The 15753-nt window shown below is 40.3% G+C and overlaps 1 protein-coding gene across 1 annotated transcript in view; it reads left to right on the top strand.

The window, feature by feature from the left end:
- Positions 1-2355: 2355 nt before the first annotated feature.
- Positions 2356-15753, top strand: part of LOC104269626 (fibrillin-2-like) — a gene marked incomplete at both ends in the record, with an annotated part of 55138 nt that continues 41740 nt past the window's right edge. The window contains 2 exons of the mRNA XM_009872079.1: positions 2356-2553; positions 11818-11943. Coding sequence (XP_009870381.1) covers positions 2356-2553; positions 11818-11943 — 324 coding nt within the window. The remainder of the gene's footprint in view (positions 2554-11817; positions 11944-15753) is intronic.

Genomic DNA, 15753 nt, shown 5'->3' with positions numbered 1-15753 from the left:
ACTAACTACTTCCTCCTGGATTACTGGAGGGATATTCTGCTCCCAATCCCTGTTTACCAACTCAGGAGTCCAGCTACCCTGAGGACAGGCAGTCTTTTTGAAGACTGCGGCAAAGAAGGTATTAAGTACCTCAGCCTTTTCCTTGTCTTCTGTTACTGTGTTCCCCCCCTCATCCAATAAGGAGCAGAGATTTTCCCTGACCCTCCTTTTGTTATTAATGTATTTATAAAAGCACTTTTTGTTATCCTTTACAGAGATGGCCAAGTTGAGTTGTAACTGAGCTTTTGCTTCTCTGATTCTCTTTCTGCACGACATTAAAATGCTTCCTGATTCACCTGCCCCTTTTTACAGAGTTGATACAGTCTTTTTTCCCCCGAGTTCTTGCGAAAGCTCCCTGCTCAACCACATTGGCCTTCTTCCCCGACGGCTCATTTTATGGGTCACAGGGACAGCTTGCTCCTGTGCCTTCATAATTTCATTCTTAAAGTAAGCCCAGCCTTCCTGGGCCCCTTTGCTTTTAAGGGCTGATTCCCAAGAGATTCTTCAAACCAGCATCCTGAATAGTCCAAAGTCAGCCCTTCAGAAGTCCAAGGTTGAGGTTTTGCTGGCGACCCTCCTAACTTCATCACATATTGAAAATTCTGTCATATCATGGTCGCTGTAGCCAAGGCGACCTCTGACCACCATGACTTCCACCAGCCTTTCATTATTCTTAAACAGTAGGTCTAGCAGGGCACTACCCCTGGTAGGCTCAATGACCACTGACCAGCTGCAAATAGAAGGTGTCATCCATACATTCTAGAAACCTCCTGGACTACACTCTCTCTTCTGCGTTGTACTTCCAGCAGGTATCTGGTAAATTGAAACCCCCCACGAGAACCAGGGCTAGTGAATGTGAGACATCTCCAGATTGTTGAAAGAATGCCTCATCAGTGTCTTTATCCTGGTTGGGTGATCTGAAGCAGAATCCCACTGGGATATCAGTCTCATTGTCCTTCTCCTTTAGCCTTATCCATAAACACTCCAGCTTGGGGTGCCTAACATTGAATTCTAGGCAAACCACTCCTTAACATATAATGCTACCCCACCACCTCTCTTTTCTATCTCTTCTAAAGAGCTTGTAGCCGTTCATTTTGGCACTCCAAGTATGCAAATCCTCCCACCACGTTTCTGTGATGACAATTGTATCATGGTTCCCCTGGTGTACAACAGCTTCTAATTCCTCCTGCTTATTTCCCAAGCTTCGAGCATTGATGTATATGCACTTGAGCCATGGTACAGACATCGCCTCCAACACTGCTACGTCATCCTGAGTCTTATCCCTAGCAGCCCTGGGTTTGTCACATACAACACCACTATCCACCTCAAGTAGGGCGGCAGACTGAAGGCCATCCTTAGGCTCATTTCTAGTGAGCCTGGTTTTATTCCCTTCCCCCTTGGAGACTAGTTTAAAGACCTCTCGACGAGCCCTGCCAACTCCTGTCCTAGGATCCTTTTTCCTCTCTGGGACAGATGTATTCCATCTGTCACTAGCATGCTCGGTGCCATGTAAACTTCCCCATGATCAAAGAACCTGAATTTTCAACGGTGGCACCAGTCTCTGAGCCATGCATCGATCAAGTGTTATTTTCCACCCACTTGCAGTGTCTTTCCCTTCCACTAGAGGGATTGATGAAAACACCACTTGCGCACCTGATCCATGTACTAGTCGCCCCAATGACTTAAAGTCCTTTTTTATTGCATTTGGATGTCTCTCTATGACTTCATCACTACCAGCCTGGACAACTAACAAGTGGTAGTAATCAGAGGGCTGCACCAGACCAGGCAGCTTCCTCTTCACATCCCTGACCCGAGCCCCCGGGAGGCAGCAGACTTCCTTGTGGGTTGGGTCTGGTCGACAGATGGGGCCCTCTGTTCCCCTCAGGAGGGAGTCGCCTACTACAATTACCCTCCTTTTCATGAATTGCCAGGAAGTAACTTAGGAGCAAGAAGACCACTTTCCAGTCCTTGTCTGCTTGATCTGGTCTGCTCTTTTTTGTGTTTTATTCCTTTGGAAAAGGCTGACACATTATGAATTTTACTGGGTACACTGTCAATGCACAGATCAGTTTTAGGTCCAGCTGCCTTTCATCACTTGCATCTATCAGAATGGAATAAGTTGATGAGACAACATTGTGAAAATCATTAGCTTCCATCGACGGTGTAATTCTTCTCCTGTAAGCAGTAATTTAACTTAAATTTCCAGGTACTCTTGGTGTTTTCTTAATATAGGTATCTACTGGATTAAAAATATATTCCTTCTGTTGTTACTAGTATGCTGTCTTGTATAATACAGTGATCTTTCCTTTTTTCCAGATTACAGAACAGGCCCGTGTTTCACACAAATTAACAACCAGATGTGTCAGGGCCAGCTAACTGGAATTGTTTGCACGAAAAATCTCTGTTGTGCAACCATTGGGCGTGCATGGGGTCACCCCTGTGAAATGTGCCCTGCTCAGCCTCAGCCGTGCCGTCGTGGCTTCATCCCTAATATTCGCACTGGAGCATGTCAAGGTAGGCCTTCTGGATTAAATTGTTGGTGACTGTTGTGTTGCTTTTATGCATCTTGAAAATCTTGCATCCATTTAAAACAAAATCATTGCTTTCCTTTTGTGTGTTCTGTGTCTTACTTTTGATGCAATTTGGATACGCTTTGCTGCTTCCAGATTTTAGCTAGTGTATATATAGAACAAAACTCAAATGCCTGGAAAAAATAATTCCAGTCAAGCAGCTGCAAATACAGAGCGTGAAAAGGTCAGAATTTCTGTTGAGAACAAGCATGAGGAGTTGCAACAGAGCATCAATTAGGCAACTGGCTTATGTTGCTGTAGCCCTTAACTAATATATACTTCATTCATTCTACTGAAAAATTCAGTATTTCCAGCTACTGATTTGTTTCCTTTCTGAAGTGGTTAGGGGTTATTACATAGACTTTTTTAAAAAAAAAGAAAAAAAAAGGAAAAAAAGAAAAAAAAAGAAAAAATCCCATCATTTCATTCAAATAATGAGTTTTCTGGATGCTCTGTTTGTATTGTTTGTATGGGACTAGAAAAATGCATGAGTAGGGAAGGACTCCAGTCTTCTAAGTTTGGATTCCTAAAATGTTTGAGAAATGGAAAAGCCTTACTGCCTTATCCAATATCTCTTTCCAGACATTAAGACACTTGCTGCTGTTCCTCCTTTGTGTTGTTATTGAAATCTGGATATCCCTTGATGTCCCACTTCAAAGGGGCCACCAGACAGGGCATGGGCGCTACTAATTTTCTGCCAGTGGGTGGCAGCATGCCAAATAGTATCTAGAACCTCTCTGGCATCTTTATAAAACAGTTTGGTGGATGAATGGTCTGCATCCTTGCCACACTGGCTACTTTCATAAGCAGCTTGGACTATGGCCCCTAAAGCTGCCAGGGAGTTTCCTATGCATTAGTTCTAGTGACAAACCTAGGTCTAAACCTTCCCTCCACAGCCTAGTTTTGAGATCTTTCTCCTCTCTCGTACCACTTGAGGACTTAACATGAGGTCCTGCAAGACCTTGTTTGAGGATTCTGGCTTCTTTCGGGGGTTTTTGTTGGGTGGCACCTTCATCATATTCTGTTGTTCTAGGCTTCTGTGTTAGTTGGTTTATGAATGATCTTCAGTTGTTTTGTCCATTTTGCGTTGCATGGTTGGTACTAATTAAGATTAATTTAAGGCTGGATTCCAGCTTTGTGTAAGCAGTCATAATTTATTGAGGTTCAAGTTCAGGTACAGTGGTGAGTCTGAAGCTTCTCAAACGAAGGGCCACAAAGGGACTGGAGCATCTCTGAGGAAAGGCTTCGTGAGCTGGGACTCTGCAACCTGGAGAAGAGAATGCTCAAGGCACATCTTAACAGTTCATACAGATAACTGAAGGGAGAGTGCAAAGAGGACAATGCCAGGCTCTTTCTGTGTGGTGCCCAGTGCCAGGACAAGAGGCAGTGGTCACAAATTGAAACATGAGAAGCTCCTCCTCAGTATCAGGAACCATTTTCTTACTCTGAGGTTGACAGAGCACTGACACAGGTTGCCCAGAGAGGTTGTGTTGTCTGCATCCTTGGAGATGTTCAGAAGCCATCTGGACATGATCCTTGGCAACCTGCTCTAGGTTTCCCTGCTGAAGCAGGGTGCTTGGACCATATGATTTCCAGAGGTCTCTTCCAACCTCATCCAGTCTGTGATTGTATGAAAAACATCCTGATTCAGGCAGCTTCTGTTGTTCACGGTGTTACAAAAGATTTCAGGGAAGTTGTTCTTTTGCTGCTTCAAAAGAGGCTAGATAATGTCTTCATTTTTCACTTTTATTTCCCTATTCCTTCTATTTCAGTTTTCTCCACAGCCCCATATACTGCAGCATTATTCTTAGTGCCGTTTTCCCCTACACTGCATCACAGTTTGGTGGCTTGAAGTTTCACTAATCTAACCAAGTCAGTTATTTGGCTGGATTTCTACTTCAGGTCTCCGCCATAAGAGTTGTTGCTAAGAGTCCTCTGAACTTGAGTGGAAAAATTGAGAAAAAATCAAGATGTTGCAAGACTTTTAATTCTTATAAATTAAGATTTGATGAAACAGATTTTTTGATTTTTCCTTCAGTTTTCATTAATGCAGTGGTATGATTGACCTGAAACTACAACTGAAACTGTTAGCTCAAATTCATTTCTGTGGAACCCCTTGTGACGTTATCTTACTAAAGGCATCTTTTTTTATTTAAAATACTTATGTTAATTTTATGCAACAATGAAACCCTTCATTTTTCTTAATTTCAAATATTTGCTTTCCTGTTATTCTGTGCTTACACTCCTTAAAGCATCCAAATTACATTAAGGAGAAATATTTGATTGTGTTTTTCCTTATATGTCAGAAATTGACCTCTATCTGCATGTAACAGCTTATGTTAATCTTGAAGTGATTCGTATGGTTTAAACATTCTTCTCGTAACAATGTCATAAACAGAAACAGTATACTGAAGGCATGTATGGTGGTTACAATCTCCAAGTCAAACTCCTGTGTGATGAAGATGTTGGCTAGATATAATGAATTCTTAAAACCTCACTGCCAAACTGATCCTAGCACAGCTTCTGGGACTTCATTTAAATTATGTGAGAGATAAGTAAAGCTCTTTAGCACTCGTGCCCACAATACTGTGTTTTCTTTTTCTGACAGATTATTCTGTGTGGCAAATATTTTTAAATTATGCAGTTAACATTATTGTTGAATTCCACTGTGAAGCATGGAAACAATGTGGTAATCTACTGTGTGTGATGGATGAACAAAGGGATTTTAAACAGCCATAGTTTTTGCTACATTTTTTACATATTATTACTGTATAGGAAGATCTGCTTGAATTTATGTCTGCAGCAGTTAGCGTGTGATGTTACAAGATGATGGAAAGGCACAAAAAGATGAAGAAAAGTTAGATTTTCTGTGTGGAAAACGAGAGAAGTAATTTCTTTGTTCCACAAAATAATTGTCTTTACTTCCAACAGCTGAGACAGTCTCTTTTAAGCTGTGCGCACTGGTAATTCCTCCTGACCTAGGTTCTGTGGTGTTTGCAGGTTGATATAGCATGTTTTCTACTCTGCTCTGAGTTACCAGACCACTCTGCAAGGAGACTTGGATATCGCACTTGACACTGTGGAGAGAAGTGTTTACTATTTACCCTTCCAAACTTCATGTTAGAGTTCATAGTCTGTAGAAATAAAGTTCAGAATTTTGTTATAGCTAGGCATTAAAATTTCAGAAAAAAGCAGTACAGCAGTGTTGTTCACAGGGCAGCGAAAAACTTTCAGCACTTGGTTGAAGTAGAAACTCTAGGAAAGAGCCAAGCGGTATACTGAAGAAAAAAATTAGGACTGAGGTACTTGCTACTGCACTGCAAGAAGTACTACAGGAAGATAGAAGAAACTCTTAAAATTTCTGTGCCAAAGTCACCCTGGCAGAGAAAGGTGAAGGAAGAGTTTAATTCAGACAGAACGAGTGAAGGGTTGTAGGTCTGTGAGTTGTGCACAGACAGAAGCTGTAATAATAATAGCAGGTATGACTGCGCAGAAGTAAAATGTGAAGAAGAAAATAAAGGGGTCAAGATGGAGCTCTAGGAGGAACGCTACAAAAGTTTTAAGAAGAGAGGAGTGTCAGCAATTCAGGAAAGTTGTTCTGCAAGTGTGATAACTCCTATCTCAGGAGGCTTCGCATCATGAAATAGAAAGGTCACATGAGACTTGCATTAAATCTTTTCTCTGAGTGTTTTAGAAACAAATACAGGGATCTGGCTAATGCTTTTCAATGCTCTTCTTTATGCTCATGACGTTGGCTTTACAGAGACTTTTATTAAAGGAACACAAAACTCCTTGGTATTCAGTAAAAGCGTGGCTTTGTCACATATCACTTAGACCAGATTCACTCAGTCCACAGTTTGAATGCTTGGCAGCTTTTAAGTGAATGCTTACATCAGCAGACAGGCTAGTTTGGGAGTTGATACAAACAGGTCAAAATCAGTAGAACTTGCAAGGCTTGCTGATGGAAGATAGGTCATAATTAGGTGTCAGAATGTGACGATTTAACTGCTGAGTATGAAGTTGCTCTTACTCTTCACATTATGTATGTGCTGCAATCGTAAGAGTATCTTAAAATCGCACTTTAGCACCTTTTCAGAATTAGTTACATTCTCTGAGTAATGTGCTTGTGTAGCAGATTTTGCTGCTATTATTATTTCATTATTACCATGAACAGCTTAAAAATATTAGAGGAGCAAAACCAATCAGAATTTAAATTGCTTGATATTACTGTTGCTGTTTTCTCCCGCAATGGTTTCTATTCAATCATTTCTTAAACAGGAATTGTAGCTGTTCAGACATCCCTCTTCCCAAGAGTTCAGGCAGGAGGAACTTAAAAGTTCCACTTGAATGTACTTTATTGCCATTGCTACACAGCCTTAGGAATAGCATAATGGCAGAAATCCGGTGTTGAATGCTTTCTCAGTTCATCCTGCTGTCATGAAAATAAGTATTAAAACAGAAAAAAAAAGCTTAATGTTATTTCTGCTCTACATTTGTATTTGTAAAATTTCTGTTATGTGGGATGCAGAGGAAGAGCCAACGGTTTTTATTGTATTGACAAGCAGTTTACTTTTTTGTTTTCGCATTGCTAAATCCATTTCAAAGAAACTCCCCGTACATATTATAGGGAGAATTCAAGAGCAAATTTATATTTGGGTAATTGTTATTACTACCATTGTAAATAAAAAGTGCAGTCTCCAAAATTTGTGTATAAAATCTGAAAGGATTTATTTTTCTTGAGCTTTTTACTTCTTCACAGTGTTTTGAGAAACAGTCCACTCATAAGAAGGGGAAGCTGAATATGGCTCTGTTTTCAAAGGTACATGTTAGCTCTGCAAATCTCGCAGGCATTTGAGAGAAAACTCTGCAAAAACCTTTTTTTATTTGCCAGGTATTATCAAGCCTATCAACACATGGAAACATTCTACCTAATCTATAGCATACTGAACCTCAATATAAAGAACTGTATCTAAAGAGTTATTAATTTAATTTTCTGTTTATGGCAAAAACTTTATTGTGTTAATGTGGTTGGGGTTTAGAAGTGTGAGTAAATGAGTAATCAATAAGGCTAAAACTCCTGTATAGCTTAGCCTGACTGTCAAAGATAGAAGAAAGTAAGTAAAAATGTGCTGCATTTCAATTTTTCAGAAAAAAAATATTTTCATATCTTAAAATGACGTTTAGGGAGGAAATCATAAAATATGCCCTTTTAAGAAAATGGTTTTGTCCTTTCTGACTTTTCTCGGTTCCAAACCATGAATGATTTATGAAAATAAAGGTTTTTTTTTCTCAAAAGGTGATATTAAAAAAACATTAAGCTTGTAGTATGTATATAAGTTTTTTAGCTAACACTAAAATTAAATATATTCTCTTTACATTTAAATATGACAGGATCGTTGACATAGAAGTCCTCACAAATTAAGATTGCTATTAGCACAGAAAAGCAAGATAATACATGTGGTTCAAGTATCTGCAGGATCTCACCTTTCATAGTGATTATTTGTGTTTTCTTCACTGGACAAGCACTTCACTGTGTTATGTAATTGGAATCGTCTTTGCAGACTTCATAAGAGCTTGATATTTATTTGTTCTTTTAAAAGCAGAGGACTGGAATTGAGTAAAATGAATGTAATCAATAGATCTTAAAGTTTTGTTCACTTCAAGACTTGCAGTGATACCTTTTTTTCCCTGGGAAGTATTAATTTCCTATTGCTACTGCCATTAATATGCTATTTTTTGACATATTTGACTTAGAAAACTGTGAAAGATAGGCAGTGTTTATTTTTAACCACTAATCTGCTGACACAGTTGGCTTGACTTAACTAAGCATTAGTAAATGACACAAGGCACAGGCATACTGTGAGTGATCAATGCATTTTGAGGCCCAAGGGTCAAAAGACAAACATTGCATTAGCTCTACCCAGAAGGGAGCTACTGCATGGGCTGGATGTGAATAAATGACAGAACCCATCTTCTGTTGCTGCTGCTAAATCACATCTAAATTCCTCAAAATACTTCAGAGATGAAAAGTTTGCTTTCCAGGTAAACTGGATTGCACTAAGCATTTAGAAGAAAAAGTCTTACAGAAAGTTTATGTGTCTGATAAAGTCCTTAATCACAGAATCACAGAATTGCAGACTGTCAGGGGTTGGAAGGGACCTTGAAAACTTGTCTAGTCCAACCCCCCTGCCAGAGCAGGATCATTTACAGCAGGTCACACAGGAACGCGTCCAGGCGGGTTTTGAATGTCTCCAGAGAAGGAACCTGGCTCCGACCTCCTGACACTCACCCTTTACATATTTATCCATGTACAAATCTTAACTGTTGCCTGTGAACATTGTACTGCACAGACTAAATTGGATTCAGGAGCTAAATACAAATTTCTTCAGCAAATGTGCTTAAATCCAGGTTCGGTGGTTAACAAAAAAATTACCTTTTCCTTGAACATGAGCACTTGTGCCTGCTTAAATGGAAAAGTTGGTAAGTGGCCAAGGCATATGTCATTGGTTATATCTATGACACAAACACCAGGATTAACAAAACCTGAGGAAGTACTATAACCCACAGACTCAGGTGGGATATCAGTGTCTTGTAAAGGGTTCAAGATAATGAACATCCTCCTGAAAAGGAGTACTGTATTCTACTACAACTGTGTTTGTCCTACCACATCTGTTCTCTATCTTGCTGTTCTCTGTGTTCACAGTTACAACGAGCTGGTTTTGAAAGGGAAAAGGTAGAGAGAAAGAAAACAAACATGATTGCGAAGAGGAAAGAGATGCTTTCTTCTGCATCTTAAATAAAGTTTACCAGCTGCTTCAGTTAGTAGTGCATGCAGGCCAATAAGAAAACTGACTGAAAATGGAAAATAGGGTAATGACTAAAATTACTTGTTTATTTGGCATTAATGAAAGATCTAGAGGAAAAAAGATGAAAATAATTTTTCCTAAATGCTTTAAAAATATGATAATTTTAAATAGATATTTTAATCATAATGGAGAAAGAGTGGCATAAAATTATTGTTTTTCAAAACAGAAAGTGTATTGCTTAATTCTATAATTGAATTACATACTTAACTGTAAAGCAAGAAGAGAAAATAGAATGAAATTGAGTTCTGAACAGAAGAAGCTCTTTGGAAGCCATGTGGCTTCCTTTTCTGCAATCTGCAAAGGACACTTTCCTTTATTTCTATTTCACAGCATGGAGAAGTAACAAAATTGATTTTTGCCTCTTCTATTTGAGAAGTATTCCAGAAGAGCTTTTGCAGGTTTCGGAACAAAACTTCCAAGCCTTCTCTCCTGTATGCACATTTGTGTGCATGTGAAATTATATCATGAAGGAATTGATATGTTTGCTTAATTCTGAACTATCTAATAGCTATAGGTTAACTGAACTTATAAGAAGAGCTTCTGAGAAGCTAAATACCCAGATATGGTATTTATGTCATGCACTAGTCTGGAGTCTGTTCTCCCTTTTCTTATGTACAAGGAATATCACTTTGCTTTGGAACTGATTATTTCATAGAGGTCTCAATTACGATTTGCACTTATGCATTGAGTCATGTGATAGTTTTGTATAAAAAACTGCAGAAATATATTTTATGCATAAACAAATAAAAGCGGGGAAAAAAATCCCAACACAATTTAAACTGGAATTAGCACATAGTAAAATATAATAGGAAGTTCCTGAAAGTAAAATGTAAAGCAAAAATGACAATATATTTTCTAAGAGCGTTTATTTAACATTTACAGTCCAGCCTAAAGAAATCTGTGAAATTATGGTCCTACTTATTACTTCAGTAAGTACGGTTATGGACATCATCTGACATACAGCTTATCCTGGTTGAATAACACCTATTTTCTATTTACTGGAGTGGTTTGCTTTTGTCCAGAAAGAATATGCTTTAAGAATTATTATGCATAGTGAAGTTCACAGAATCATAGAATCATTAAGCTTGGAAAAGACTCCAAAGTTTATCAAGTCCAACTGTCAGCACAAAACTACTATGACCACTAAACTATACCCTCAGGTGTCTGGCCTATAAATTTTTTAAAAACACCGAGGATAGTGGATCTACCACTTCCCCAGACAGCCTGTTCCAGTGCCTCGCCACTCTTTTCAGTAAAGAAATCTTTCCTGTTGTCTGATCTAAACCTCCCCTGGTGCAGCTTGAGGTGGACTTCTCTTTTAACTATCACTTGTTACTTAATAGAAGAGACCAACACCCACCTTGCTACAGACTCCTTTCAGGTGGTTGTAGAGAGCAATGAGATCTCCCCTCAGCCTCCTCTTCTCCAGAGTAGACGATTCCAGCTCCCTCAACTGCTCCTCATAAGTCTTGTTCTCCAGACCCCTCACCAGCTTCAGTGCCCTTCTCTGAACCTGCTCCAGCACCTTGATGTCTGGTTTACACTGCAGAGCCCAAAACTGAACACAGTACTCAAGCTGTGGCCTCACCAGTGCCAAGTACAGAGGCACAAACACTTCCCTGGTCCTGCTGGCCACACCATTTTTGATATAGGCTGGGATGCCGTTGGCCTTCTTGGCCACCTGGGCACACTGCTGGCTCATGTTCAGCCGGCTGTCTGTCAATACCCCCCGGTCCCTCTCTGCCTGGCAGCTCTCCAGCCACTCCTCCCCAAGCCTGTAGCGCTGCTGGGGGTTGTTGTGACCCAAGTGCAGGACCTTGTGTAACCTCATACAGCTGGCCTCAGCCTTACAATCCAGCCTGTTCAGATCCCTCTGCAGAGCTTTCTTGCCCTTGGACAGATCAACACTCCTGCTCGATTTGGTGTCATCTGTAAACTTACTGAAGACGCAGTTGGACAGGAGGGTAGTCTATATTTACAGGTAGAAATCCTTTCAAAATAAGAATCTGCCTTTTGTAATGGCCATGTATAAAGAAAAATCTGAGGGCCTGGGATGCCAACAGTAAGTTGTGGAAATTTGACAATTCTTTTTACAATTCTTAAGTATTTAAAGCTATGTAAGTCATGTCAAAACATATGATACATTTTGAGCTCAGATGGAATTGCATACAACACACATTATTGCTGATGTTGCAATGTCTTATATTGGTACTGCAGTGAAGAAATGTACTGGGGTGTCCTGTGGTCATTTTTAAGAATTTCAGAGCTCTCTGACTGTCAGCAAAAGCCATGATAAAATCTTGCACCTTAGGTTAAGTAATGCTTCTTTTTTATCTTTGTAGACGTTGATGAATGCCAGGCTATCCCTGGGGTGTGCCAGGGAGGAAACTGCATTAATACAGTAGGTTCATACGAGTGCAAGTGTCCTGCTGGTCACAAACAGAATGAGGCAACTCAAAAATGTGATGGTAAGTGATGTTTTCAAAGAACATACCTAAAAACTGGTTTAAGTAAAGCACTTTAATAGAACACTTTAGTAGTAAAAAAAAAAGGTTCTGAATAGTTGCAGTGTCTGATCTGAAGAGGCATGACATACTTATACTGTGATTATTGTTTCTTCTTTACAGAATCATCTGTTTCTATGCACATGATGTATTGCTTTAGATTTTTCATAGAATCATAGACTGTTAGGAATTGGAAGGGACCTCTGAAGATCATCTAGTCCAACTCTTCTGCCAAAGCAGGATCACCTCAGGCAGGCCACACAGGAATGCATCCAGGCAGGTTTTGAAAGTCTCCAGAGAAGGAGACTCCACAACCTCTCTGGGCAGCCTGTGCCAGGGCTCTGTCACCCTCACAGTGAAGAAATTTCTCCTCATGTTGAGATGGAACTGCCTGTGTTCTAGCTTATACCCATTAGGGGGCTGGTTAGCTCAGTGGTTTGAGCACGGTGCTGACAACAATGACAACACCAAGGTCACGGGTTTGATACCTGCTTGGTCCCCATGTGTTGCCTGGTCTAGTCGAGAGGTGACATCCCTGCCCATGACAGGGAGGTTGGATTAAATGATCTCTAAGGTCCCTTTCAACCTAGGTCATTCTATGATTCTATGATTATTTCTTATCTTGTTACTGGGGACCACCAAATAGAGCCTGGCACCTTCCTCTTGACACCTACCCCTCAGATATTTGTATACATTAATAATATCCCCTCTCAGCCTTCTGTTTTCAAGACTAAACAGCTCCAGTTCTTTGGAGATGTTTGAGTCGCTTAATCATCCTCGTAGCATTCCGTTGGACTCTCTCCAGTAGGTCTCTGTCTCTCCTGAACTGGGGAGCCCAAAACTGATCACAGCATTCCAGGTGTGGTCTCACCAGGGCAGAGTAGAGGGCAAGGAAAACCTCCTAGACCTGCTGGACACACTTTTCTTAATGCACTCCAGGATCCCATTGGCACCCTTGGCCACAAGGGCACATTGCTGTCCCATGGACAACTCACTGCCCACTAGGACTCCAAAGTCTTTCTCCATGGGGCTGCTTTCCAGCAGGACATCCCCTAATCTGTCCTGATGCCTGGTGTTGTTCCTCCCCAGAGACAGGACTCTGCGCTTGTCCTTACTGAACTTCATGAGGTTCCCCTTTGTCCAGCTCTCTAGCCTGCCCAGATCTTCCTGTGTGTCAGCCACCCCTTCCAGTTTCGTACCATCAGTGAACTTGCTGAGGGTGCACTCTGGCCCTTCATCCATGTCGTTGATGAAGACAGTGAACAAAACTGGACCCAGCACTGTTCCACTGGCCACAGGCCTCCAACTTGACTCTTGTGCTGCTGATCACAATCCTCTTTTTTTGTCTGTCTGACTTGTGTGGTTAAAGAAAGTATTTACCGTGTTTCAAAGTTTAGAACTATTGATAAAGAGTGCATCTCTGAGCAGTATATAACTGCAACTGAGTTGTAAGGATTTGGTTTGTTTTCTCAAAAAATGTCAAAAATATTCTAGTGCAGGTAGGTGTTTTTAGCCTACTGAATGCAGCATGAAGAGCAAATGTGGCTGTTTTGTTAATGGATTTAGGAAGATTCTGCTATGTACAGTTTGCACTGATGAGTTGAATTTTATTCAGTAAACATGTTGATACAATTAAGAGATACAATTATTCTGTATGGTTTAAATTAATGCTATAGAAAATTGCTAGGTTTTTGTGGATTTAACGAAGACTTCACTGATTTGAGTGAATGTGTTATGCTTTCAAAAGAAATCAGACCTGTGAAACTTCATCGCAGCCAGTGGATGCTTTTACATTCAAGTTGTTCAGACGAGGACTACTTGTTCAAGGTTTTGGCTTGTGGTTACTGGGCAATTTAAGTATGTCATCAAATTATATTATATTCAGTATTCACTTAGGATTCAGTATTCACTTAGCAACAAATGCATGGTTCGTAGACAATTTTGGAAGTCGTCTCAGAGTTTCCTTAGGTTTGCCTACAATACAGTATTCCCAGAAAAATTAAATAATATAATTATTTTGAAAATTGCACTTTAGAAGTCAAAGTGTTTTATCTGGTATTGTTGCAAGTAATACTGAAGAGTAAGTAAAAAAAAAAGGAAAATATCCCAAGATATTTTAACCTAGTCCTCCACCTTCTTCTGGTTTATTGTGTTGACTAATTTCAGTTTCTGGTCAGTACGCAATGAAATTCCTGTCATGGACTTTTTTCTAGGGGAAACATGACTGTATTTCATTAAAACCTTCCAAGAGACAGTTTGCAAGAAATAGAGCTGCCACCATGGAAATAGAGCTTTTCTTACCAGGGTGGAGGAGAAATAGAAGCAGCTTATGTATGTGTCTCATGCATGTGTGCATGTATATCTGTGGCATATTGATGCATGGACTCTGCTGAGGCGGATCAAAATAAGCTTTATTGCAGGCAGGCACACATACTTATACTTGCCTTAACAACAGCAGTATTTTTCACTTAAACAAGCTACCTCCAGTTCCTTTTATCAAAGGTCATTGTTTAACCATCATGTCTATACTTTTTGGTTACAATGTTTAGGTTCAAACCATATCTCTATGTTGTTGTCTTAGGCCTGTTAAGACTTCTCTTAGCCTCAGAACAAATGCTAATTCTGAATTAATTTGCCTAATATTAAAACAGAAAAAAGAAGCAAAAGACACAGGAATATTTATCTCTCAGTACCTGAGTTTGTACCAAGCAGCCTCCAAATGGAGTGGTATGAACAAGTCTTTGATGAACTACCTCAGAAAGAACGAATTTTGAGAAATCTGTCAGAGAGGCCTAAATTTTAATTTATCATCTATGATACATCTCCATCTCCTCTCCTCTCCTCTCCTCTCCTCTCCTCTCCCAACAGCTGGCATCCAACTCCTGCTAACATATCATGCTCCATATATATCTACCTAACTGTATACATGAGGGTACTGATAGATATCCAGCATACACTAGGAGGTTTACAGCTCTGCAGGGAGCAATCACGTTCACAAGGAAAGCAGGTCCATTTGAATGATTTTAGAAGTCAGGGAACACTAGGAGCCTTGCTGGGACACTGGGAAAAAGAGTGTCTCCATATATTGAAGTCAGTAGGACAGTAGAAGAGTTGTGGAGCAGTAGAGCAGTGTGGTACCATCTCCACAGCCTTCTGCAGGATCAGCGGAGAAACCAGAAGGCACTAAGTGGAGTGAGAAATCTTAAAAAAGAGGGTAACTGAAAGTGAAATTTGTAATTTGAGACACTTTCCTTGGGAGAACTAAATCTAAGGCATTTCATCTCCCCTGTGCTGCATGGCAACCTGCGGGGAAGAGGGCATGAAGTGGCCAGCATAACCTAGTAAAACCTTTTGGTTTTTTGTGGGAGACAGAATGGACATGTAACTACAGGCAATAGGTAGTGGGATTTTTCTTGCCAGGGAGGCACACTGAAGTGAGTGACTGGATAGGGTGCAAGAGACCTGTAGGCCCGCAATGAAGCATGAGCATACAGGAATGAGAATTGTAATTAGAAGAAAAGAAAGAAGGAAGGGTGCTTTGTTTTCCCGTCACAAAAGCCCTTCTTTGGATTTGCCCACGTTTGAAAAAGTGGAAAGGAGGTAACAGAGACCATATGTCACAGAATGACAGAATTATTGAGGCTGGAAAAGATCTCTGAGATCATCAAGTTCAGCCTATGTCCCAATACGACCACATCAGCTGGACCATGGCACTAAGTGCCACATCCAGCCTCTCCTTAAACACCTCCAGGGATGGTGACTCCACCACTTCCC

This window comes from Apaloderma vittatum, unplaced genomic scaffold, assembly GCF_000703405.1.
Source record: "Apaloderma vittatum isolate BGI_N311 unplaced genomic scaffold, ASM70340v1 scaffold6606, whole genome shotgun sequence".
Classification (NCBI taxonomy): Eukaryota; Metazoa; Chordata; class Aves; order Trogoniformes; family Trogonidae; genus Apaloderma; species Apaloderma vittatum.
The sequence above is the reverse complement of the archived record's forward strand: the minus strand, read 5'-3'. Positions and strand labels throughout refer to the sequence as shown.